The 26,115-nt window shown below is 38.3% G+C and overlaps 2 protein-coding genes across 2 annotated transcripts; one reads left to right on the top strand and one right to left on the bottom strand.

Moving 5' to 3' along the window:
* Positions 1-780: 780 nt before the first annotated feature.
* gcgb (glucagon b) lies at positions 781-2,902 on the top strand. Its single transcript, XM_067602638.1, has 4 exons — positions 781-871; positions 960-1,065; positions 1,829-1,984; positions 2,290-2,902. Exons 1-4 carry the CDS (start codon positions 781-783, stop codon positions 2,408-2,410), a joined length of 474 nt encoding a protein of 157 aa, XP_067458739.1. The 3' UTR covers positions 2,411-2,902.
* Positions 2,903-4,010: 1,108 nt separating this feature from the next.
* Positions 4,011-25,866, bottom strand: slc4a10b (solute carrier family 4 member 10b). The gene is made up of 26 exons (XM_067603471.1): positions 25,703-25,866; positions 24,569-24,610; positions 19,985-20,066; positions 17,486-17,635; positions 17,208-17,343; positions 16,536-16,696; positions 16,109-16,291; positions 14,820-14,905; positions 13,438-13,595; positions 13,168-13,255; positions 12,497-12,643; positions 12,295-12,389; positions 11,288-11,462; positions 10,988-11,121; positions 10,446-10,691; positions 10,203-10,308; positions 9,634-9,795; positions 9,271-9,384; positions 9,006-9,167; positions 8,602-8,853; positions 8,302-8,370; positions 7,299-7,472; positions 6,523-6,642; positions 6,367-6,431; positions 6,107-6,219; positions 4,011-5,298 (listed from the first exon to the last, which is right to left on the bottom strand). Exons 1-25 carry the CDS (start codon positions 25,748-25,750, stop codon positions 6,144-6,146), a joined length of 3,231 nt encoding a protein of 1,076 aa, XP_067459572.1. The 5' UTR covers positions 25,751-25,866; the 3' UTR covers positions 4,011-5,298; positions 6,107-6,143.
* Between the last annotated feature and the right edge of the window lie 249 nt (positions 25,867-26,115).

Below are 26,115 nucleotides of genomic sequence, written 5' to 3'. Positions count from 1 at the left end.
TTCCCTTCGTATTGTGGTGCATAACAAATTAAAAAATACAAGTTAAAAGAAAATGCAAGTAGCAAAAAAGTCAGGTGATCACGAATTATATAAATAAAATTGTACAATAAAAATGAGTAAAAATATATTCTATGAGAAAAGAGCTGTTTGAGTTTAAAAATACCACACAAGATATTGACCAAGAATCTGCAAATGTTCATAGTATAAATAGTATATACACACACATGCACATTAATATACTGTGTATACATATACACATAAATACATGCATACACACATACATAAGTGTGTGTGTTTACAGATACTATATTTTATTTTTCATCCAAAGGATTTTTCCACACATCCTTATTGTGAAAACATACAGTGCAATCAAAAAGAATTAAATACGTCATATTTTTGTGACTCAATAAACACCAAACATTTTTTCTAATACGGTTGTATTAATGGCCGTATCAAGTCACACTGAGCCCCTGCATGTTATGTGAGGAGACTACTGGACAAATAAGTAGAAAAAATTTTAAAAAATGATTGACTGAGTAATTGAACACATTATGGTTTATTTGTCAGTATCAGGGTAGAGGTTATGTTTGCTTGTGACACCTAAAATAGCAGCTTTTACCACCCAGATACAAAGTCAAATACATTCAATGGACTGAGACGGAAGCTGATTAATGGGTTGAGAGTAACAGAGAATGTGCTGAGGTTTCTGTGACGGAGAAGTCACCTGGGAGAGTGCTCCTCGGCTCAACTATATAAGACTGAGCAGACCAAGAGGGGACCATGAAACAGCTTGAGAAGCCAGGGAGAGGAAAGGCACCCATCAACGCACTTAACAATCCCTCTCTCAGACACTCGATAGAAAGGAGCACAGGTGAGAAGATTTTGTTCAATTATATTGGATTTAATGAAACAGTGACATTCTCACAGTGTATTTCTTTCTGTATTTGCTTGTCTTTCAGAAGCTCAAACAATGAAAAACGCTCAGTCTTTGGCTGGACTCCTGCTCCTCATCATTATCCAAAGCAGTTGGCAGGTGCCTGACCAGGACACAGACCGAAACTCAATGTAAGATCAGCTTTTTAACTTCTATTCCAGAGAAGATCAGTTATGAAAGGATCAAGCAGGTTTCGCCACATGATTATTAAGTGACACTATCTTGAGCTGGAGTGCAACAGTTCTTTGGTTGAGAGAGCTGTAGACAACAAAACATTTCTAAAGCAGTGCAGACACAGAGTAATGCTCAGATTACCAGCTGTTGCCATCAGGGGAAAATTATCCACAGTGCTATCTTTAATGTATTTTAAAGTCATTTTTAATGTATTTTAAAGCCTTTGTTGTAGTGTTATTTTCACACAGTCATTTTAATGTCTTAAGTTATAATGTGTTTCCGTCTCTCGTTCATGAGGAACAGTAGCACTTGTTGATGCAAGACAACATTTACGAAAGGAACATACAGTGTAACTGAATCTTTTGAACATTAAGTTTCACAAGCAAGGCACCACAGCATCACTGAGATCCAAATATACAGTGACGGTTATTGATTATGGAAACATATGAGTGGTTGGGTGGGTTAGAACAGTGGTTCTCAAAGTTCTCAAAAACAGCTGTGGTGTGAAAAAGGCTTCAGTGTAGCTCACCTGTAACCCCTGAGCTCAGCAGACACCAATGGGAGAGAGAAATAACTGAGAAAACTTAAAAGTGAAAAATGAGAACAGGTAGGGAGCACAGGTAGGCATGTATAGACAAATAGCTGTAAGTTTGAGGTAAGATCGTGTCACCTTAAGTTTAATTACTTTTTTTACTACATTAATTTTTGGCTTTTTTCTAGGCTATTGAATGAAAACTCCATGTTGACTGAACCCATTGAGCTTCAAAACATGAAGAGACATTCTGAGGGGACATTTTCCAATGACTACAGTAAATATCTGGAGACAAGAAGAGCTCAAGACTTTGTCCAGTGGCTAAAGAACTCAAAAAGAAATGGGTGAGTTTACTTTTATTACTTAACCTCTTCAATTTGGTAACACACTATGAATTATTTCAAATATAGATCTGCTCTCTGATACAATGAGAACCCATGAGTCTGCTGTAACGACGATAAGAAGGTTTTAATTGCATTAATACCGTAGGTCGCTGTATGCCTGTAATGTCAAGTCCAATCAAGTCAAACTTATCCCAAAATAGTATTTCTTCATTATAATGTCAATGTTAGCCTTACCTGGCCTTTTGCACCACAATTACATATACAGTTACTGTGACTGTACCATCTAAATGTATCACTTTTAACAGGGGTCTGTTTAGACGCCACGCAGACGGCACCTACACCAGCGACGTGAGCTCCTACCTGCAGGACCAGGCAGCCAAGGAGTTTGTGTCCTGGCTGAAGACCGGCCGAGGCAGACGAGAGTAGACTCAACCAGAGCGCCCGTCACCACTCCCAAAAATAATGCAACAATCCACACTGACTCTCTTTGCCATTATATGTTTCACAATCTGTACTCGCCTTTTTCTTGGTATTGCTATTAAATTCACCTCATAAGAAGCTCTGTTGGCCTTCAGTGGTTGAAGGAAATGTTGTCAAAATGTTACAGTATGTTTGAAATGTGTCTCAACCATTAATGCTGTGTGATTTTTCTTTTTTTTTTCAAATCAAGCATTCACATCATGATTCATTTCTTTCACATTTTGGCATTCCCATCCTCCTTCTCACATGAGTATGTAAGAATATGTAACAATCACATTATTGATCTGAATTGCAACCATGATAATTCATCTGTAGATAGTTTCTTATTATTCAGATAAAAGTCATATTTAGTTTTCAATAAAGAAATGTGTACAATCTATGACTTCCCTCTTTAAAACATTCAAAAATTATGAAATATTGGTGGACACTCATGGCAAGCATCTGACTTTCTAAATATATTCATCTTTTAAGCACTATCTCCACCAGTCCATGTCCATCAACAGTGCAATAAAATTAAAAAAAAAACAGTAGTTTAAAATACATTTACATAATCCAATTGCAAATTAGAATATAAAAGCTACTGAGCCTCTTCATCCAATATTATTGTTGACATGAGCGCTAGTATTTGGACATGAGATGTGATTCCAAAGTGTGCACCATTGGTTTTTCTGTCATGCGCTCTTAATCCCTCTGTTTATGGAGGCAGAACAAAAATCCTGGCAGAAATGCACTTTGGGATTTCTACCAGGTAACAGGATGATGTGTGTCACCTGTCAGCTGTTCACTGGGGAGGGGTGTCCCAGTGATGCTCTGACAGCAAGCCAAGGAGGGTTAATGAAAGAAAAGGAAATCATGTCAATCAACTCAGACTCGTCAGGAACAAAGCCCGGGTCGACACTCTTGAGTTCCTCCTGGCAAAGAGACAAAACAATAATTCACATGAGCCAGCAGCTTGACATGCTTTGGGATGTGCCACCTCTCTAAGCTGTCATCCATGGCACATCAAACCATCTGCTGATTACAAAAACCTCTGCCCACTCCAAGCTATTTGTAGACCGAATCTCTGAGGATTATTGTTAAATTAAATTGGGCATTTATGATTAGCGACATTGATATTGGATGATCACAATGCAATATGTGATCATACTCATACCTACCTGCACATACAGATTGATTTGACCACTTATCTGATAAGTGAATTGAGGATAAATGATAAAATGTGTTTGTAAAGGATTTTTGATTGCGGATCAAACACCTGTTGATAATTCTTAATAAGGGTGCAAAACACATGTTTAACTAACATGTAACTGATGCATGAGTCATGATCTAAATGCATGCATTAATGTGGGATATATCATCAATTCCTGTTGCTCACCATTAAGAGTTCACACTCAGTGGAGGATTGTTAATTCACAGTTACTTCATACATGAATTTATATGCTACCAAATTAGCTAAAATGCAGATGCATTACCCATCTGTTCATTGTTTCTGTGCACATGTGCTTAGGATTGAGTATATGTGTGACAATGACAAGACAAACAACAGTGCTCTTAGAAATTTATTAAGCTAAAATAACACTGACAAGATATACATATGTAATAAAATTGTATTTCTAAATGTATGTCTGAAAGGAACCCCCAGCTCTTTTTACATTTACATTGTTTTAAAATCAAATACTATAACTTAATTGTAATCCTCAGATCTGTAACAAAAACATAGACGTTGAAGATTTATTAGGATCAAACACATTGTCTGATGGAGGTTCTTAGTTTATGAAACACTAAATTTTATACCAACATTAAAATATATTATAGGATCATTAAAATTCAAATTAACATTTACAATAGAAGCAATATACTGATACAAGGAGGCAAAATACTGTGTGTTAAGTTACAAGGTAATTGTAGTAAACATATTCATTTTATTCCACAAAAAAAATATAGCTTAATCATTTCTTATATAAATTAATTATTGGCATTCTAGCAAAAAGCTAGAAAAATGCTATGCTATTGCATTTGGTTCTCATGTGATGTATATTGCCCTTTTGTAAACACTTTAAAGCACTCGTTCCCATCTTAGGTTTGTCAGTCACAATCATTAGATGAGATAGTTTCCCATCCCAAAAGTAGACCTCAGAAATGTGTATTTTGCTAACTTTTCATCTTACAATATCGTGTACACATTTATGTATGGCTTATCAAAAATTCTGTGGTCTAGAATGACCTTAGGACCTCATTTCACATCACACTGAATGTCTACAAAGAACTACAGGGAAATGATGTCTAAATAAAGAATTCAAGGAGAAATTTATATGGATGCATTTCAAAATACAAACTATATTACAAAATAAATACAAATTGGCTCAAAAAAAAAAGAAAACAGTCTCTCTGTCTTTCCATTTTTGCAGTTTACATTCAGAATACAAACCACATTTCATTATACAACGTTGTGTTATGAAATGATCATAATAAATGAATCTTGAATCTTGAATAACAACACTTACAGTATCTAGATTCAGCAAGTACAATTTGACATTAACATCACAAGAAGATGATAAAAGTACCATTTAGGTTTCATTGGTTCATGAAGAGGCAGAAAATCTGTGACACATCAGATAACATGGTTATTCACTTACGCACAGAGATTCACAAGATTAAACGAAAGGGTTGATAAACTGCAGAAACACAGATCAATTTATAAACACAGAGAAGGAACAGTGACAAAGACTCACAACCCTGAAAACACTGTCCTCCATCTTCTTCACCTCACATCTCTCATCATGCACTCTAGTCTTGTGGGGAAATACTTGTGTAACTAATAATTATGTAACTGCCTGCATCAAGAAAAAAAGGACAGGTGTATAATTAGTGGATATACATATACACTTATCATATATTGACTTGCACATCATGAGGCATTCAGGCAGCATACCAGCAGTGGTAGAAGAAGTACTTTCTTCTTCTACCAGCTGAGATTCTTACTCTGATAAATGTAGTAAGACCAAAAAAATACTCTATTACAACTAAAAGTCCTGCATTCAAAACTTTTACTTAAAAAGTACACTTGTACTTGTAAAGGTAAAAATCTGCTGAACTGACATTATATTGACTATGACAGCTGGTAGTTTTAGCAAAGCTGAGGAAAATAATAACCTCTCTTGATTATGTGATTAAAGTATACAATACATAGTAAATATTGGTGTGCTGTTGTTTTTTATTTGTATAAGTGACCTGTAAGCCCTGAGCTGTTTCTAGAGGACTCATAAACTTATGGCTGCCTGGGTTGTGTGGAATTAAGTTGTTTGTTTTATTAAGACATTTGTATAAACCAGGGAGCATGTGAATTTGAAATTATCTTACATTTATGTTGTGCACCATTTCAATTGTCACTCTGTCTTTTTAATTCATTAACCTCTAGTGCCCAGTTATATTATTACTGAATATAATGTATATAATATATAAAATCCAATTCCCTTCCTTCAACGTCTCCTTTAGCTGCAGCAGCAGATAGTTTTTATTCAATCTATCAACAAATAAAAAGCTTGTAATAGTGCTTGAGCTGGCTATTTTGACTGCTGTGTTTATTTAAAACTGAATTTATTAGTGAATAAACTGTATATTCAACAAAGCAAAACGTCTTACCATAATGTTTTGAGGATTTCATTCTTTCTCAAATGTCTTAGCCATTGGCATTCCAAGTATTTCCAAAAGAACCTTTTGACATTTCATCCGTGATGTTGATGATGGGTATTCCTCTGTGGAAAGAGCAGGCATATAACAATTTACCATTTCATCTTTCTGCAACAAATTAATATATTCTGTACATGAAATGACATTTAGAAACAGCGGATGACATTCACACAAAGTTACTTGTAAAACGTCACCAATACAGTGTAACTTACTTGTACCCATGTAATGGCACTTGACCTGCTCCCTCATCTTCCGCCAGTATACTCTGATCCTCCTCCTGAAGGATAAATAAGAGAGATAAAATACATGTAAATATTCATAAAACACATTGAAACTGGCATGCATGTTGTGGTGAAAAGGTATGGCACCTCTTCAGCATCCTCAAGCTTCTTCTTCTTGCTCTCTGGCATGAGGTCATCGAGCCAGCTCAACTCTCTCTTGGTGAAGATGCAGTCCATTAGCTTCCTTATAAACACCAGAGCCAACACCTGCAGCATTGACAAACAGCTCAATCCATATAAATCCTATGCGTTAATAAAGGGGAGGGGGGGTGCTGAGGAGGTAGGGGGAAGAAAATTAATGAGAAGCAGGCAGTAGTGGAAACAGCAATTGCTGAGCAGTGGAACAGAGTATGGAGATGGAAATGAGGGCCAAATCGGACTAATTGGACTAACTTGTTGTTTGAGTAAGATCATGGACACATTGTTTACAAGGTGTAAAGACCTTGAAATACAAGCTATGATAGATATGCTTTCATATGTCCAGTGTACCATTTTGGTAAAAGTCAAATGTCTGGAAATCAGCAGATTTCAAAACAACATGACATAATTAATAGAGCCAAAACATTTGAGGCGCAATCGTGAACACAAACCTGCAAAATTGCGTCAAAGGAAACTTTTTTTTAAAATTATGACAATGAACAAACAAAAACATGGAGTGGCTTTCACAAGTCTGCCAGCATCGCCCAGATAATTTGTATATTGAGATGTAAGAATGGTTTAACTGCAAATGCTCATGGATCGAATGTCTTTATCCAGATACAGATTACATGTTAATACCAGGTGGAAATGGTGCCTAACACTTTTAAACTATTAGGTGCTGGTCTAATAGACTTGCAGATAGAATAATTGGACTGCTTACACACCATCATGGGAAAGACAATGGCAGCCTTGGAGGTCTTGATAACCCAGAGAAGAATCAAGCAACTGAGCTGGATGATGGTGAAGAGGTGCACCTTCCTCAGAGGTACATGTCGCAGGTAGATGAAGTCTGGCTGGTGCTTGGCTGGCATAGCGAACAGTGTAAGACGGTCAAACAACTGGAAAGGATGAATGATAAACAATTCTTCTATCATCCTTGTTTGCATCATTTGAGAATTATAACAACTATGCACGTACTATGTAAAAGGGTTCATCATAGTGACAAAGCACAGAGCAATATCATCCAACTCTGCAGGTTTTGGCATCTTTTAACTCATTAATTTCCAGAAATACATATAGAGACAAATGTGCAGTAACAATCTTTTTTCTACAAAGATAATAATAAAACATGTCTTAATTTAAAAATATTTCTATTACCAATAATAGAAAGTACTTCAAAGTGAAGAAAACAAAAAGAAAACAGGGCAATTAAATAACAATCAGGTGTTCTGAGAATGGTGGGAACACACTAGAGGCCAATTAACACCTTATCTGGGCAGCCAGACAATATGGAGGCGATCCCCTATCATGGCTCGGTGAGAATCACAGATTATCTGGTAGAAGGGTCTTACAAATTCAAACTTAAAAACAGCAGCTCTCCGTCTGATCTCAGCAGATAATCTCAAAAAAGTTTCATATTTTACAGTGCAACTTTTGCACAGGACCTCAAGTGTGTAATAATCGCATTTTCATTTTGGAAATCCAGACCACTGTTTTCCTGCCTAGTGTGGGCATAAAGCCTGACAAACAAGGAAATATCTGTTAGTAAAACATGTACTGTTATGTGTGTGATGCAATTAACTTTCAACATCAGTTAAATTATTTATTCTACTAAAACCACATACAATTGCAGTCAGTCATATCAAATGTTATGAGGAAAGCGTTGCATCTTTGTGGTTCCACATGTAGTGAGAGCAAAAGAAGTTGCATAACATATTGTCAGTTTACCTGTATGCCTCTGAGAGAAGATGCTCCCATATAAAGGAATACGCCATACAACACAGGCATAGGAATTAACTGAAGGACAAGAAAAACATTACTCAGTAATGCCATTATGTACTGTGTCATTAACTGCTATATTTTAACAGACTTATTGCACACAACAATTAACCTGGGAATATCAAAAGACAGGATGAAGCACTGATAAATATATAGTATAACTGCAGAGGGATTTTCTATGTCACAGTAAAGGGAGGAAAAACTCCACAAAAATAAAAATAGACAAATAACAAAAAGGCAGAGACTGACCCTAAGCACAGATGTCATGAAGACAGAGCTGCCCATGAGGGTAAAGATCATGAGGCCGGTAAAGCGTTGCTCTCTGATGCCGAGGAACTTGGGCTGTTCCCCAGGAGCTGAGCACTCCGATTCAAGCTTCAGGCTGTTGACGTGGGTGATGGAGAGGACAGTGGCTGCTACAAACCATGGCAAGCCCATCAGAGAGCACACACCAAGCATCACCCCCACCATGAACAGATCCAGGTGGTACCCACAGCCTTTCTGAAAGGGACAACACCGGTAAATTAAGTTGAAGTTGAATCATTTTGATGCACTTTCAGACACACTGAGTTCAAATAATCAGCACATCTCCAGGATGCTATACAAGCCCTCTGCTAATGCAGACTACAGCCAGAAGAAGAAGCAGAAAGTACCTTAAGTTTGTGTTCTTTCCTGTTGATGATGACAGCTGTTATCTGCTGATCCATGAAGATGAGGATGGTGCAAAGCAGAGCTGGGACCACTGTTATGACTGCCGTCCACCAGGGGTTGGGCCCCAGTGGGTTGACGAACCAACCACGATCATCTCTGGTTGGCTGATAAGAAATTATTGTCATTGGTTAGACATAATTAGTAGTTGAAAAATGATGATGTTACTTGGAAATCTGTTGAACAATTTATTCTGTGGCCTTGCCTCACCTTAAACACACTTGGAACTTGTAGTTTAGGAGAAGGGATCCCTAAGGCATAGTCGATCGAGACCATAATAAAGATGGCGAAGAAAACAGCAAAGTCACTGATGATGGACCTCACCTGATAGAGAGGGAAATTTGTAAAAATGATTTCATATGCCTTTGAAAAAACAGTTTCAGTCTTATTTAGTAGTAAATATGACCCTGTCATTTTGCAATTTTCCTCTGTTAACCATACAGTACCAGTATGTGACCACTAGAGTGTACCACTGCACCATCCTACATAACCAAAGCCTTGTTAAAGGGAGGTTGTAGTTTTGTCTGGATCATAATGCACACTGGTGTGACGATAATGAATGATGCACAATACCTTTGTGGGAAAGTAATTGCTGAACTTGAATTCCTTGAGGAAGGCAGACATCAAGACAGTAGAAAAGAAGAGAATGACACACCAGAAGAGAACATCAGGAACGTAGGGTCCATGAGGGCCGCAGGCACTGCCCACAAACTCCCCTTGCTTTTCAACACAGTCCTGTAAAGGTATAGATATTGAGCAGAGTTATTCAAATTTATCATATGATTAGCAATACATGAGCATCAACAGACTCCAAAAACTGGGTTTATGAACATCCAATATGTGCACAAAAACCTTAAGTGAGTGCAAAAATGTGCTTTTATAGTGATTTGCAATGAGTAATCCAATATAATCCAGCCCACATGGCCTTAATCTCCTCTGTCCAGCTTCCTCCATCTGGGAGAGCATGCCACTTTAAGGTGGACAACCTAAATGTACTTTGTGTAACTCAATAATTCCTGCTGATGTGTGCATCTAACCTCTGTGACTCACAGATCTGGTTTTGCTTTTGTTTTATTTGTATTCTATTTTTGTTTTGTTTTTGTTTTTTTACTTTTTTTACACCAAGTTGGCATGGAAAGTACCTTGGCCTCCAGGGCTTCCCAGTAGATTTCAGAGGCAGTAATGTTGTTGGTTTCCCAATACTTTAGGGTGCCATTGGTGGGGTCAGAGGGCTCAACGCATGAACATCTGCGGAAGCACATGAGCATTAAGTGACAAAATAATCCCTCATCTGTCAGGGATTTACAGTACCTCCAAGAAACAGATTCAGCAATTTTTTTCATTACTTTAAAAAAAATATTGTGTGAGAATAAGTGTCCACATACGAGTACATGGTGAGTTTGTCCAGGTTGTTGTTTTTGTTAAAGGGATAGTGGTCTCCCAAGTGGATAAGTTTCTCCAATGCCTCATAGATGAAGATGATGCAGATGAGCGAGGCGAAGGCTTCCTCTGTGAAGCGTGTGATGTAACAAACGAGGGAGCTAGCATCTGTGGCCACCAGCAGAATACAAAGGAAAGCTGTCCACAGACCGATACAGGCTCTCAGTGACAAATAGGACAAACCAAACTCCCTATGTGAAGACAGGGGGGAAAAGATAAAACCACATCATATATTGAATGTTCACTGGTAGTAATGTGGTGATTTGGAGGAACATTATCACAATGAAATGCAATCCTTCTGTCCATATTATCAGATAATTTAATGATCAACATGTTTGAGAGATGGTATTTTCATATCAACAGAATTTATCCAGAGCAAGCCGATTAACATCAAACAATGAAATGACAAAATTACGCAATGTATAGATGACATGCACTTGAAGTGATGGGTTATTTATGTGAGCAGTCAAATTAAATTAAAACATACTTGCAGAATTTGAATAATATCTTTTCAAAGACAAGCACTGGCCCTGTGCTGCCCAGAATGGTAAGCGGCTGCCCAGCAAACAAGGAATAGGCTATTCCTGTCAGTGAGGCTCCAAACAGTGACTCAATTGCACTCTGGGAAATGGAAAAGGACAACAGGAAATGATTCACAGAAAGTTACCTTAAAACTGTTTAGCAAAACAAAACTGCTTGTTTTATGTACTGAACTTCTGAACTATTACAGTGCAGTTAGTCTTGGCAGTACACTGTGAACATTTAGAGCAAATAGTAGGTGCTTTACTATGCGTCCTTCTGTTGCCTCGCCCAGAAGTCCTCCAAAGGTGATGACTGGGGACATGCAGGCACAGTAGAGGAATAGGAAAGAGGCCACACACTGCAAACTGAAAGCGTCAGTGTAGTCGGACAGGTAGTGAGGCGCTTTGCGCTTGATGTCCAGAATGAGACCACCGAACCACCTGGAAATATAAAAAGAACTTTGTCATTTATACACAAGTCAAATTTTCATTTTCAAAAGCATAAAAAATATTCTACAAAGAAAATTGAAACAACAATATAAATTAAGTTAAAATATAAAGGTTTCAGTCTGACGGGTCTATTTTTGAAAAGTGTTTAAGATTTTGCATTCCCTCTACTGCCTTCTTCCCATTGTTCAACACGTGAGTATGGTTTAAGGCTTAGTGTGATATGTCCCTGTGATAGAAAAGTCTAGCTGCAAATAGAGATCCCAAAGCTGTACTGTTTCTATGGAAACCACTTTATGACTGCAAACTACATACCAACTTTACCCAGAAATAGACAGTCAGCATTACAGTGAACATTTTGTAGAAAAGTGGTATTTTGGAGTATACTGGCTTTATTCTTTTTATCTGTGCATTCTATAAAACCTGTAATAAAGAAAGAGTGATGACAAATGAGTATACTGAGTATGAGCCAGCATGAGAATATTTTCTGGTAGATACATAAGACCAATTATTATGAACACCTAAGATGCAAATCTGAGCACTGAATACACAAATGGCAGTCGTTTAAATCATAAGGCAGTCACAGAAGCAGACTACACAATATCCTTCTCTATCTATAACTGCACTGTAAGCTCTGCAACAAAATTGCAAGTAGATTGCGTGCTGTACTGTCACAACACTGCACTGGAAACTCAGGAGCTACATATGAGGAACCTTAAAGACTTTTTAGAAATATATGTATTCATCTCTATATGTAAACTCCATGCAATTCTACTTGTGTTTAGAAAACCCTCACATTCTGTCTTTCCCTCTCTGATTCACTCACTTTCCAGTGCGCTGCAGTTCTGGACCCCCGTGACCACCATGCTCTTCTTCCTCATCACCTTCTGCTAACATGTTGTTACTTCTCTTTCTCTTCTCCTGTTTAACAAACAATGCACAGAAGTTAGATTATTTTTCATGTAAAAATGTAGAAATCTAAAGAAGGGAAAAAAAGTAGGTAACCAACTACCTAAACTCCTACTCACCTGAGAAGGTACATTTTTTGGTGGCTCTATCCGTATGGATGGGTCCCATTCTCCCGGAGGCAGGACTGTCACTTGATCGAGGAATTCATCAATCCCAGCAATCAGATCATTACGGTCTTTAGCTTTATAAGCAACATCATGGAAAACCTGGGAATTGAAAAATACAGTACGGAAGGCTGATTTACAGCTGCAAAAAAACTCTGCATGGACAAAACCAAGGCTAGGATATTAAAACTTAGAACCTGCTCACTGTAAAACAACACCCACTGGCTCACTATTCTCCCTTGTAAAATATCCAGTTTTATCAAATCTACTCATTCCAAAGAATGTCTAACAGTGAGTTTGGACTTTGTCAAAGCCCATCTTTTCCTCTGTGATGATGGATGGCAGCCTAAATCCTGGACAAAAAGAAGGACAGGAGGGCTGACTAATCGCCAAAAGCTTGTCATAAAAGCTCTGAGCTGTGTTTCATGCTGAGAAATGTTCCATCACTTTAGGAATTTGTTGAGTTCTGCTGGACTGTGAATTTATGCAAACTGCCTGCAGAAAATCTAAATACAGCATCTGGTTGAAATTCAAACTATTCCAGCCTCTTTTCCCAAATATTAATGAATAAATAAAATATGCAGGTTGTTGGCATGGTAATAAGGTGCTTTTTAATTTATCCTTACCTCATCCGTCATAAGTGTGGCAATGGACCTTCCAATCTCATGATACTGAGCCCCATGACCAAAGGGCCCCAAGAGAATAAACAGAAACCTAAAGGCAAAAGCAGATAAAAGATTTTTTAAATCTGTTTTTAATACATTGCCAAATCAAATCTGAATCACAACCTACACAGATACGCATTTACTGTAAAGGTCAGACAGGGTTCAGCTGGTTTAATAAGGGATATTTATAGAAAGGGTTGAGTGGGTGTAGTTAAATCAGCTTGTAGTGACCTTGTGGCAATAGGGACCTCAGCCAGCCCATTGAGTAGGACCGCCGGCGAAAGGCGAACAAACGCCACCACTGGCTTGTCCAGAAATTCCAGCTCTCCCACTAAGACGTTACACGTCTCTGCTCCTGTTGGGATCTTCTTCATGAAATGTAGGTCTATCTAAAAGACGACACAAAGTACAGTCTTTAGAGTATCATACAAAAGGCATTGACAACCTTTCTGGTTAGCTTATCATCTAAGCGGCTTTGACTGAGAGCATGCTTTGACAAGTAAAATAATAATAATTAATCTTCGAAAGTGCATACCATAAATAAGTTATTATTTTTACAGTCCATCCTCACATTAAGCCCCCAATAAAATGTGTTACAATGACATATTCCAAAAGATTATTTAAATACAGATGTTAGTATGATCTGTTACATAATATTTTATAAGGATTGGGTTATCTATTATTGTATACATTTATGATGCCTAAAAGCATATAAAAGCTGACCCTAACTGATCCTCGTACAGTACATCTGCTTTCTAGTCTTTGGTGCACTTGGAATGCATAGTGCAACCAATTTTGGAATATTAAAGGTGTTGATTTTTCAGTGTTAATTATGTGGAGTTGACAAGTGTTGACTTGAGTGTTATTTGTTCCTTCATAGAGTTCATATGGCTCTAGTGCGGCTGTTGAGAGCAATCCAAGAGATTTTTTTGATACACTGATGGGTCATGACTTACATAAACACTGGCATAGTGCTGATTCCTAAACTCTTACAGGTAATAATGATTATTATGCTATGTGCATCAAGTAAATACTAATCCACAGCTGCTGCAGAGAGATAATTGTGGTTGCATCGTGGCCCAGAAATATATAACTTGTAAGAGAAGTTGCATATTTAAGAAAAAAGCTACTATGACTGATTTGGTACGTTCATTCAACACTTCTAAAACTACATTCAAAGTAAGCAAAGCACCTTTTATAATTGTTTCAGTGAACAGGACAAAGCACATGAAAGGTCAAAAACATATACATTATGCAAAAAGTTTTAACAATTTTATTTTTGTCTTTGTTATGTGTGGTTGTCAGAGGGTTAATGACTTTTATCATATTCAACACGGTTATAATCCTAATCCCTTACTGGATGACCTTTCCATTATTAATACCAACAAGGATCTCCTGTTCATTGTTGACAATACACAATTCTGCTCATATTCATCAAATACGACATACTATCAGTGAGAATTAAAGTTTGCCTAATCCTGACAGCTCCACATGGTAATTCTCACTCTGATCAAAGTGTGATCAGTCCCATTGTCCACAGATATAATAGTAACCAAAACATTATACCCATATCTTGAGAAACACAGTATGCATTGCACTGCAACTGTACATACCTTGCTAAAGTCCACAGCACTGTTCTCTCTGTTGTCTCCTTTCCCGTCTGTACTAGCTAACTGAGGCTGAGACGATGACATCTGACCTGGATAATCCAAACAGGGGAGTGACAAAGGAGTTACAAAGATCTCGGAACAAAATTGAATTTTAACAGCTGATAATACCATCAAATGCTCCTTGGTTGATCAGAAGCAGATCTACTATCAGAGCTGCTAGCCTCAAGCAGAGATGAGGAGGGGGTTACAGAACCAGGTATGATAAGCCCACCTCTTTCCACTAACTATAACTTTTTTCATCTTCAAACTTGTAGTTTTCAGGCCCAACCAACATCAGACATTGTGCAGCTCCCTTTGGGTCAACAAAAAGCTTTATCCAAATTTCTTACCATATGCAGTAGTACTCTCCAAAACCAGTAAACAGACTTCAATGTACAAAATCCCCCCAACTCAAAATATGTTTTGCTTACTTCTACTTGGATGTTTGAGCTTCACTGTACAGAATGATATATGTGCAGAATTTGAAACTAGAGGGCAGCTTTCATATTCATCTGCTCAAGGGAGAAAGTTTATCTGTGCTCATTGAAAATCTGAGTTTGAGGGGTGGACCGAATAACATGGTTTGTGACATCACAACTTGTTTTGAGGCTAATTGTGGTGTATGTGCACTGAGAAAGTCCATTCGCAGTGCACATACACTGAGAATGGACTTCACAGTGAAGGAGGAAAAATCTTTGGTCCAGCAGTTCAACTTTTGAAATGAATATTTACATATTCATCAATATCTTACGACAAGTCTGGAGGGGATCTTTAAGGAATCATCATTACAATTCATTCTGCGGGGAACATGGTATCACTCTAAACCATAAGCCCATAGTAGGGCTAGAAGAAAGCTCAGGGGATCACCAAAGTCATGCATCTTCTGGGAACTATGGATATCTGTACCAAAATTATACTGTAAATGTTGAAATATTTTACTGAATACGTAAAAACTTTGACCTGCTGGTCGTGCATAAGGAAAAATAAGGGGATCGCTAAAGTCAGTATGAGTCATCCTTTGGAGAACATGAATGTCTGCACAAAATTTCATGGCTATCCATCCAATAGTGGTGAACTAATGATGAAATACCTTCCACTAGCATGGCTAAAATATGTATTTTTGCAGCAGAAACATGTTTTTCTACTTTTCTATCCTGCTAATCATCTCATGACCCCTCAGATGTATCTTTCAGCCCCCAGTTTAAGAAACCACTACAAAAGAGTTCGTTATCACAGCCCTCTGATTTCCTCACCATTCTTGTCCAGGTGTTGCTCAGATGTCCGTCGCATGTCAGCAATGGACCGTACAATTGGCAGACGGTTAGCCAGCTTCTTCTGGTTCTGGTGATGGTGCTGCTTCAGCAGTGTTTCACGTACTTTCTTTCTGAGCACGTCCCCCAGTGGTGAGTATAACTCTTGGTGGTCCAGCACCATATCTACAGAAGACGCAGATGAGCTGTTTGCATTAATGTTTCAGGGTTCTATATGAAGCATTTGTTCTGTGTGACTTAAATGTAGTGCAAAAGTGAGAAGTAAGACAAAAGCTTCCCTCAAAGGTAAAATCTTACCAAGTAAGAAACATTCCAAATTTGTTAATGGTCACCAAGACAATCTTTTCTGAGTTCAGATGTCTTTAGTAGTCCCGATAAGTTTGGGACTTGGTACCAGTGAATGAGTTACCTGCAATCTCTTCAATGGAATTAGCCCTCATGTCGAGCAGCACAGTGCTGTTGATAATACAGCTGCGCAGCTCAAACAGGCTATGTAGAGACAGAGTGGCTACGTAGGGTTTACTCCATCGCTCTCCTCCGTCCTCAACATCCTCCTCAAACTTCAGCCACCTGTAACAGGAGTTAGAGACGGAGTCAGGAGAGGCCAGTAGTCAGCAAACTGGCCTGCCATCCGCTGTAGCTGCATTTACAAAGTTCAATGATCTCAGTTCCTCTCTTCCCCCATTTAGCTCAATATCTCTTTCTCTCTCTCAGATTTACTCATTTTCTCTACTTCCTTAGTGCGTCCTGTCAGGGTATCACTGTAAATAAAATATGTCCAATTTACCATGGTAACATAATACCATCATTTTGCAAAGGCATAATTTAAATACAGTATATTCTACATCTTGATTAACACCAACAATTATCAGAGAAAGAAAGTAATAAGTTAATGCCGCAGCCATTACAACACTGAATTGCAATTACTTTATGTACACACAATGACACACAGCTACATCTCTCATCAGTATAAGTGGGATCACCAGCATGACCAGTTCATTCAATCAGAGCTCTTAGTAATGACATGTATGTTATGATTGTGTGCAGATGCTGTGTTAATAACATGACAGTCTACAATTACCTGGCGCTTTCCCTCCAGTCAGCATCCTCTCCCTCCTTCACACAGATCTCATCCATCTCTGTGAAGAGGTCATGAGGAATATGCTCATCATCATCCTCTGTCCCCAGCAGGAACTGCACTCTCTGGGAGGGAGTGTCTGGGAACACAAAGAATTGCAGTGAGTAGTCCAAACTGAAATGGTCATATTGAATATCTTAAATTAGGAAGACACAGTGAACAAAGGAACAACTACTGTGTTTGCATGCTATAATATAAGCAAGTCCATGCTTCTAAAGTACCATAAACAGGAGACTCTCTTCCCTCCATCAAGGTGAGGGCCCGGTCCCTGCTCCTCCGCTTGTGTTTGGTTCCATGGTGACGCCTGCGATGGCTGCGATGTCTGGTACTGCCCATGGGGACATGGACCCCGATATAGAGAGTCCTGTGGCCTGGGAACACGTTCCACACAGAGGTTAGAGGAGGATCATCTGCGATGTGTGTGTGTGTGTGTGTGTTTGTGTGTGTGTGTGTGTGTGTGTGTGTGTGTGTTAGTGTGCTCTCAGAAGCTTTACAGATAATCACAATGATTTCACTGATCATGGTTAAGCACTACTTCTTTGTGTTACTCCATTAAGCTTTATATTATTTTTCATGGATTTTTGCTACATCCTGAGTGTTTTTACTGTGATGAAGTGCATTGTTCAAATAGTCAATACGCAATAATGTAATGACGCTGCTATATATGATGCAACATTCAGCATAAACACCACCTGTTACGGCTGTACAATGAACCATTATCAGAATCACCATGTCACCATATAAATATATAAATAAAAGGTTTTTGAGGTGTTTTCTAGAAGCAAGTTTTGGTTCTGGGAAAACTCAAACTGGGAATAGATACCTCTTTAGGGTAAAAGGCTTGAAAGGAAACATCTCATTTGAAAGATTTGGTGATAAGATATTTAATATTGGGAAGTTTTTCTCTAAAACAAAAATCTACATGCATGCACACACATGTGTGACCAGCCATAATAATCCACTGTACCATCTTGATGGAAAAGCCCTCTTATGTCTACGTCATCTTTAGGGTCCATGTGTAACTATTATGTAATGTGCCTTCATTTTACCACATTGACATGCGTCAAAATTAATTTTATATCAGTTGTGAAAACATGTATGAATAGTGTTTTTGGTCAGCAGTGGCATATGACCTTAATTATGAATGGAAGTATAAACAAATGTTGCAGCATATCTGATAGACTCATTTTAAAAAATGATGAAATATTGTATGGCATGAAATTATAGTGTATACTGTATAATATAGTATAGTAGTTATATATTTTTTCATTTAGGCTATACACTGTATGAAAGCATACTGCATGAAGTGGGTGCATATGGCTGCTTTGACAAAGAAAGTGTGAATTTACAGTTCAACTACTTAATGTGTAAAATGTAGTTATGTAATGTAGCACTTGAATATTGGGGGACTTTATGATTGCATACTGTCATTGTTTGTAAATTACCTATCTACTCATAGCAGTTGTGTAAATTTGTGTTGCCTGGTTATTGATTCATGTTTCCTTTTACCTTTTAAATGTCTTTAAAACTGTGTGTCCATGTTGGTGTTTATGCAGGTATGAGACAGAGTCATCCCACTCATCTCACTGCAGTATGGCATGAAGATTCAGACACATACAGTACATAGAGTGCTCTTCAGAATGATTGGTACAGCTATGCCAGAGTGCTTGATAAATGCATAACACTAGTAACTTAAGTACTTAAGTACTTTAAGTCCCCTTATTTAGCATTTATAAGCAGTATACAAGCATTTAATACATTATAATTAAGCAGATAGAAGGACACTTGTCAATGTTAAAGTACAGGATTTTTCAACAATTATAACTTCTCTAACAGGAAATAGGCTGTTGTTCTGCATTGTATTTTGTACACCTGCTGAACCTTTTTTATTTATTTGGTAAATTCAATTTGGGTTCAATATTGCATTTTTAAAGAATTGCCATACACAGTATAATCTTTTTTCACAACTGTTTAGATGTCTCAAGAGCATCCTCATGTGTTCTGCAGCATCAAGGTAGCCTAACAATGAACCTAACAATAGCCTAACAATGAACCTGACAACAACTATGTAGAGTCCTTGAAACAGTTTCCTGTTCAAATGATATGTTTTCAGTTAAAGTATAGTTCTAATATCCTGTGGAAATGTGTTTCCAGATTCACTGTTGCAGTGTGATCAGCAAACACACACAACAACCAAGCATGATATACACAGTAGCCTACCCACGCTTACAGTGTCATACTGTAGATATAGGCTTCCTGCATTATGGCCATGTGTCTTAACTGAACATACAATAGGGGCTTGTGATTCCCTTAAAGTTATAAGTAACACAACAGGCTTGTTTTTTTAACTATAGCCTAGAACTTTACACTTAAAACTAAAAAGCTGAAGCCTTTTAAATCCACTGAAAAGCTATGTTTTGTTATCTGTGTCTGTAGCTACAGAAGAAGAAAGCTTCTAGCATTGAGCTGTCCAAAGTATCTAAATCTGACTGTATCTTTGTTGTGCTTCTTCATGTTTTTCAGTGATTATGACATTACCGATTCAAACTCAGCTCACCCACAGCTTCTGCCTCCCACTCTACTCTTATCGTTTAACTATGAAATATCTGTCAAGAGGAAAGCAGCAGTTTTGAGGGCAGAGTAGGCGGACTCAGCTGCAGCAGCCTTTTGCTGCTTGAGGCTTTTTGTATTCCAGATGCATTCAGTGTCAATCCAGATACCTTCAAGATCTTCCTCCTCAAAGTTGGCTCCCTGTTGGGACCGTGCACCTCCTCTGTCCACCACAGCCTCATCATCACTCCTCTGTTGAACACACAGAAACAAACAGACGCACATGTTCAACCATCAGTTATATAATATCTTACCAACAACACATGTAGAACTGGAACATGAAAACTACAGTATACTTCTGTAGTATCCTGAACTTTGCATGAAATTAAATGTTTGTTGACTTGGTGTTCCCTCGCAGTCGAGGACATCATAAACAAACACATTATCCAACTGAATAGCACGGTTGCCAAAGAAACTAATTGCACATGTCATCTAGAAGAGGAAAGAGTATCTTCTTACCCCCAACATAAAGCTTTTGGGAACAGTAAATTACCCTCCTACAATAAAAGTTTCACCTCTGTTCAAGGCACTTCCTTCACAGTGACCTGTAGCACTTTGCTAACAGGACAAAAGGTGAATCGATGCTTTGCTTGACTTCATTTTAAAAAGTTAGCATTCTCCTTAACAAGCAGTTTTTTGTTTTTTTAATTAATTTTGATTTGTCTGTATTTTTACCATCACCCACACTTGTCCTTAATTGGAGGAGAAAGACAAAACAATATGTCAGGCTATAATCCAAATTGAAATTACACTGTTTCATGATGATCACTGTAATATTCTGTTACCTTCTCATTGCAACAGCCATGCACATTAGCAGGGCTCCACATAGGGGTTATCCAAACCGCATTTTCCATGTTATTTTAACAGACCACATATATATTCAGGCACTGAAATGATAGACAGCAAGCCTTGCAAAAAGAACATAATCCTCAGTACAGAGCTTTTGTCAGATTACAAGAGAGAATACTGAATGACCGCTCGCTGAAAATGTCATTAAGGCTGTATGTGCATAAGAGATTTCCAATTGAGCTTCCTGTTCTATAGCACCAGCAGGCTGATACCCCCCTCATAAGTCCTGGACACCTGTTCCACACGTGACAGAGGTTAACAGGCAGATAACGACTTCCGGTTACCTTTTTTTTTGATAGCTTCACTCGAGAAATGCAGCAGGACAGGCAGTCATTGCCATAGCAGGAGGTGGCTCAGCGCACATGGATCTAGTTGATTAGAGTCAAATCACTGAGAAAACCAGCACTCTGTGATGAGAACGCCTGTCTGCTTATGTAATACTTGAGAAAGAATATAAGAGGAAGGAGGTGTAAGAGAGAATCGGAAAAACTCACAGAGGGCATTATTTGCCATGTAACATACCAGGATAAAAACTCAACACCTGCTTTTACATCTTTTATACCTCTTTTATATATTCATTATATTGCAGCTTTGCAACATTTCACAGATGTATTCTGAGTATGAACACCAACAGGCTGTTACGACTCGGCACGAACATTCACAGATAAATAGCCTCAAACAGTGAATGGGCACACTAATAAAGGCACCAGACAGCACAAAGGTGGCATAACCAGTGTGGATAGATAAAGAGGCTACTGTGAACTGAGGTGAAGATAATGGACACTACTGTATCTCGCAAAACCAACAGTCCATTTTGCCTACAACCTGTTAAATATGTGCCTTTATGGTACAGAGTGGAAAAAGCAGAAATTTTTGAGGCAAACTTATGAACACATTAGGAAAAAAAATCTAAGCTGCTTATAAATATGAGAAGAATTTCTAAAACCTTTGGAGGCTGAACTTAACACCAAGCTGAAAAATACCTCAAACATACAGTATTATTGCCTGTAATAGCTTTGCAAACATTTAGGAATCAGTTCTATTTATTTGCACATCCTGCAGACATGGTACAGGATAGTAGTCATTTGGAGTCGTGTTTCTGGCCACCTGATGAATCCATTTCTCCATGGATCTCTTGTTTTAGGTCCGTTTTGGTCTTCACCAACTCTTAAAGAATGTCTGGCTCTTTAGCTTGGTATATGAAACACTTCATATAAAAGCTAGTTGATAACTTTGTGGCGGTGAGACATTACTTTTCGGCTTGATGATACTAAATCAAAAGGGAATGTGTACAGTGACCATTTTAGACAACTCTCAGACTGTCATATGGCTCAACTCATCAGCCTCAGCTATAGTCAGGCTATATCATGCTAACAATTACATTAGCAATAGCAAATTTTAGTAGTGATGTTGGCCTTTGCATTGTATTAATGTAAAGAGTTAGCATCGCTAGAGTTTGTAACATGCTAACATCAAACAGCAGCATATTAGCATGCTAACATTAGCATGTGGATACAGCCTGCATGCTTAAGCTAATATAGGTAATGGCAATCCAAAATTAGTTGATGATCCTCTATGGGCCATAAATTTCTGTACCAATTGTCAAGGAAATCCAGTCGTCCATTTGTCTGGATTATTCACTTCAGACCAAAGTGTTGGACTGGCAGACTGAATGACTGACATTACTATGGGATGACCAACAGAGCAGAGCATGCTCACTGGCATGGTTAAAAACAGAATGTATCCTTTTTAAATTATATTTTTCAGTATGTGGCAATTTGTTGATACCCTTATAAATAGATACATCAATATAAAATCTGTTTAAATTAAAGGAACACCACCATACTATTGCAAGCCCTCAAACGAGATTTGCTACAGCGTTTGCTGAACAATCTGTGAAATGTGTGACTGCCAATAGACATGATTATTTATCTGAGCTGGGCACCATGCTTATGTTGATTAGTTCAGCAGTGGTATAGACTTACAGTAAGAGTAAAATTAATTTGACACTGTCATTTACTGTGAATCCAAGCAGCAAACGCTGGAGTAGAGACAGCAAAACAGACACATCTGCCTTTACTGATTCACACAGACTGTCTGTTCCTCACCGCAGCCAAACCGATTCAAAGCATTTATTAGGTGTTTTAATCCTGAAAGCTTGCTTGATATCAGCTTTTCCCTGAGCGATCTTGACCACCGGTTGACTATCAAGGCATTATATTAATGAAAGGCACTGCTGTTCACAGCTGCAGTGCCACATGGGCTGGCCAGGCCACAAGGCTGATGTTGATAATCTGTCTACAAATACACAGGGCATGGCTCAACATCCCTGCTCAGATTAAAACTGTCTGTATTTGATACTAAAACACATCCCACATTAGCTTATATTAAATGTGCACTGTGCTACATGCAGTGGTGGTGTTTCTAAAAACTATTACTGTCCAGTGCCTTAACTACAAATTACAATATACTCTGTTCTCAGAAGGAAAGTTGTCTCTGTAGGAAGACATGATATATTTTACTCCCTTATAGATGTAACCAAAGCCCTCTGGAAGCAAAGATCTACTTGAAGCAACTCCATGATGGTTCTGTATAAAACCTGCTGTTTAGTGGGTGAGCTGTTGAAAGGGATTGACTGGACAAATAGATGCTAGGATGTTTCCAAGAGGCAAAACAGGACCAGAAGAAGATCAGATCAATAAACTAAGACTGTGAGGAAGAATAACAGCCAGTTACTCACAAAATCATGTTACAGGACTGGCACACCACACAGCTGAAGGGATATCATAGGATGTGGCACACACTTGGATCTGACCCCTACAGATGGCTGTGGCCATTTTGGAACCATGAGTGGCAGCAATATCATTAACTGCACAGGCTTTCATGTTGCACAAAATGCACCATAATCCTTAAATGTTTCTCCTGTAAACTTCAACAACATCCTGTAAGAGGACACATTAGTACTAAATTTCTTTCAGAAGTTATTTGAGGTGTTTGACAGCTTTGAGGCCAAATTTGGCAGACTTAATATCTCCAAGCCACAAGATGGATCAGTAATGGTCATCAGGGAAAAGCTCTTTTTTACTTCTGCACTTTTGTCAGTTTTATCAGGCTTAGAGAGAAAGGTCTCTATCTACAGAATGTCCTAAAAGCCCTGTAAGAGCATGCACCTAGCTCTCTATTAACCATACAGCAATTTCAATATGTCCTTTGCATCAATAAAAGTCTCAGCACATTAGTCTTAATATAACAACAGTGAATATCTTTGGTATCAGGCCTTGTCCTACCTGGTAGTTGAAAATCCAAGGAGCGTCCAAGTTTTCAGAGTGCATGAGCTCTCCCTCTGTGTCCTCTGCCATATATAATCAGTTTAGTCAGAGAACAACACACTCTGCTAAAGCTCCTTTACCCTGCTTCACACCATGCCTGATAGATGCTGATACCCTTCTGTCGTGTTAAACAACTGTAATTTGTGAACGAGCATCTATCGACACAGCCACCATGGTGCTCATGAGATTACAGCCGTGACATCATCACTGCTGCCCAGCAGCATCTTATCAAAGACAGAGCTTGAGTCATACCATGCCATCTCTCTCTTTCCTCTTCATGAAGTAAACAGATAAACTGGTCATATTGCATCAAATCAACTTGGTTACTCCAAATACAGTGTTTCTGCAGCTACACCAGTGAGTCTGTTTTACTTCTACTAGAGCTCTTCAGAATTTGATCTCAGATAATGCAACAAAAATAATCATTTTCATGTGCAAGTTGATCCTGACAGATTCCACATACTAACATTGATCCTCATAATGACAGAGGTGATAAATCGCAGGAATCTAACTCACCAAACTTCTACGCTTCACTGATGAGCCAAAGGAAGGGCGAGCCTGAAAGACAATAAATCAAAACATTAGTTTGTAACATGACTATTTCAGTATTCAGTAAAATTTAAAAAGTTCCAAACCTCAGGAATAAGCCAACATTTTCACATTCAAACATGTGTGCTTCAAATCAGATGAAAGATTAATTCTAAAACGCTATGTTTTAGGTTCTCAAATGTTCACTGACTTCTAAGGTCAGGTTGCGACCTGATGTTTTGAAGCCAAAGCCACACAGCTCTCAAAGTAGAGCAAAGAAACTCTTAGCCAAAAGCCTGTCAGTCCAAAGCCTTCAGCTTAATGGAAAAATCTGTTTTGATATGAACAGCAAATGGATAATGACAACAAATCTCCCTCAAAATCACCAGCAAAGGCCAGTGGGAATGGGCCCATGGGGAGAGACTTTATTTCCTTTTATCTGGATAGTGTTTTATCATTTCTTCAACATAAATGTTGTTTTGTGAGCATATTCCTGTGTGAGTCAGTCGCTTAAATGTACATTTGTGCAGCCTTAGTGTCAGAGCAGCATCACCTCATGCCACATTACCCCATTTTATATAAAGCTTAATCTATGCCACCATTAATTCACATAATAAGGTAGCGCAAGGTCAACTCTGTTTGAATTAACTATTTTAAAAGGACATCTGGCTCAAGAGGGATTAGTCATATAAAATTATATAGGCCAAGCGCAAAGTGATGAGACATCACTTCTGCAAAATATTTTTAAAAAATGTATAAAGTAGCTTTCCCATCATATATAAAGATTAAGTATCATGTTGGCTAATTGATTGATTAAATAAAATGACCAGTAATGCAATATTGTGAACTAGCATACTTTCATTCCTCTTGGTTTGAGAAAAAAAAATCATTTTCTGTCACTAAACACACTTCTGTAAGTCACCTGTAACTGCTTTTAGTCCCACAGGTAGCTACTCTATTTCATCACCCGGAAAGCTGTCGACTAAACACATCAGTTGCAATTTCACCATTAGTCTCCACATAGCACACACTGATTGAGCTTGACAGTCTGGATAAAACAGGCGTCCTGAAATATTAATCTACATAAGTAAATATTTGGCCCACAAGACCAGAGCTCTTTACCGTTGGCAGCAGCGGCTCTATGTGAGCCCCCTGGTCCTTCGTGTCCATCCTCTTCTCCCCGATGTTCACCGTTGTCAGTGCAGAGACCTCCGCAGTGTGTGTGTAATCCTGTCAGGTGTAGCAGTAACTGAGCGACCACACAGCGGTCACATGTTTATATTCCTGGTCGGTCAGCAGCTCGTCCTCCTCGTTCATAAAAACATGCGCGTTAGTTAACGTGGACGCGTCAGCCCTCCAGAGTTTAGCCTCTTAAGCATTAAAAGAGCAGATATCAAGGTTTCTGTGTGTACAATGTTTTGTGAGGTATATGCTGTCATTGCAGATTATACAACTATTTTATTATGGGGTTTTTTATTGGGCTCTGACTCATGAGAGTGGGCTTACTCACCAGGACTTTTTTTTCTTACATTTTG

This window comes from Thunnus thynnus, chromosome 11, assembly GCF_963924715.1.
Source record: "Thunnus thynnus chromosome 11, fThuThy2.1, whole genome shotgun sequence".
Taxonomy (NCBI): domain Eukaryota; kingdom Metazoa; phylum Chordata; class Actinopteri; order Scombriformes; family Scombridae; genus Thunnus; species Thunnus thynnus.
The sequence above is the reverse complement of the archived record's forward strand: the minus strand, read 5'-3'. Positions and strand labels throughout refer to the sequence as shown.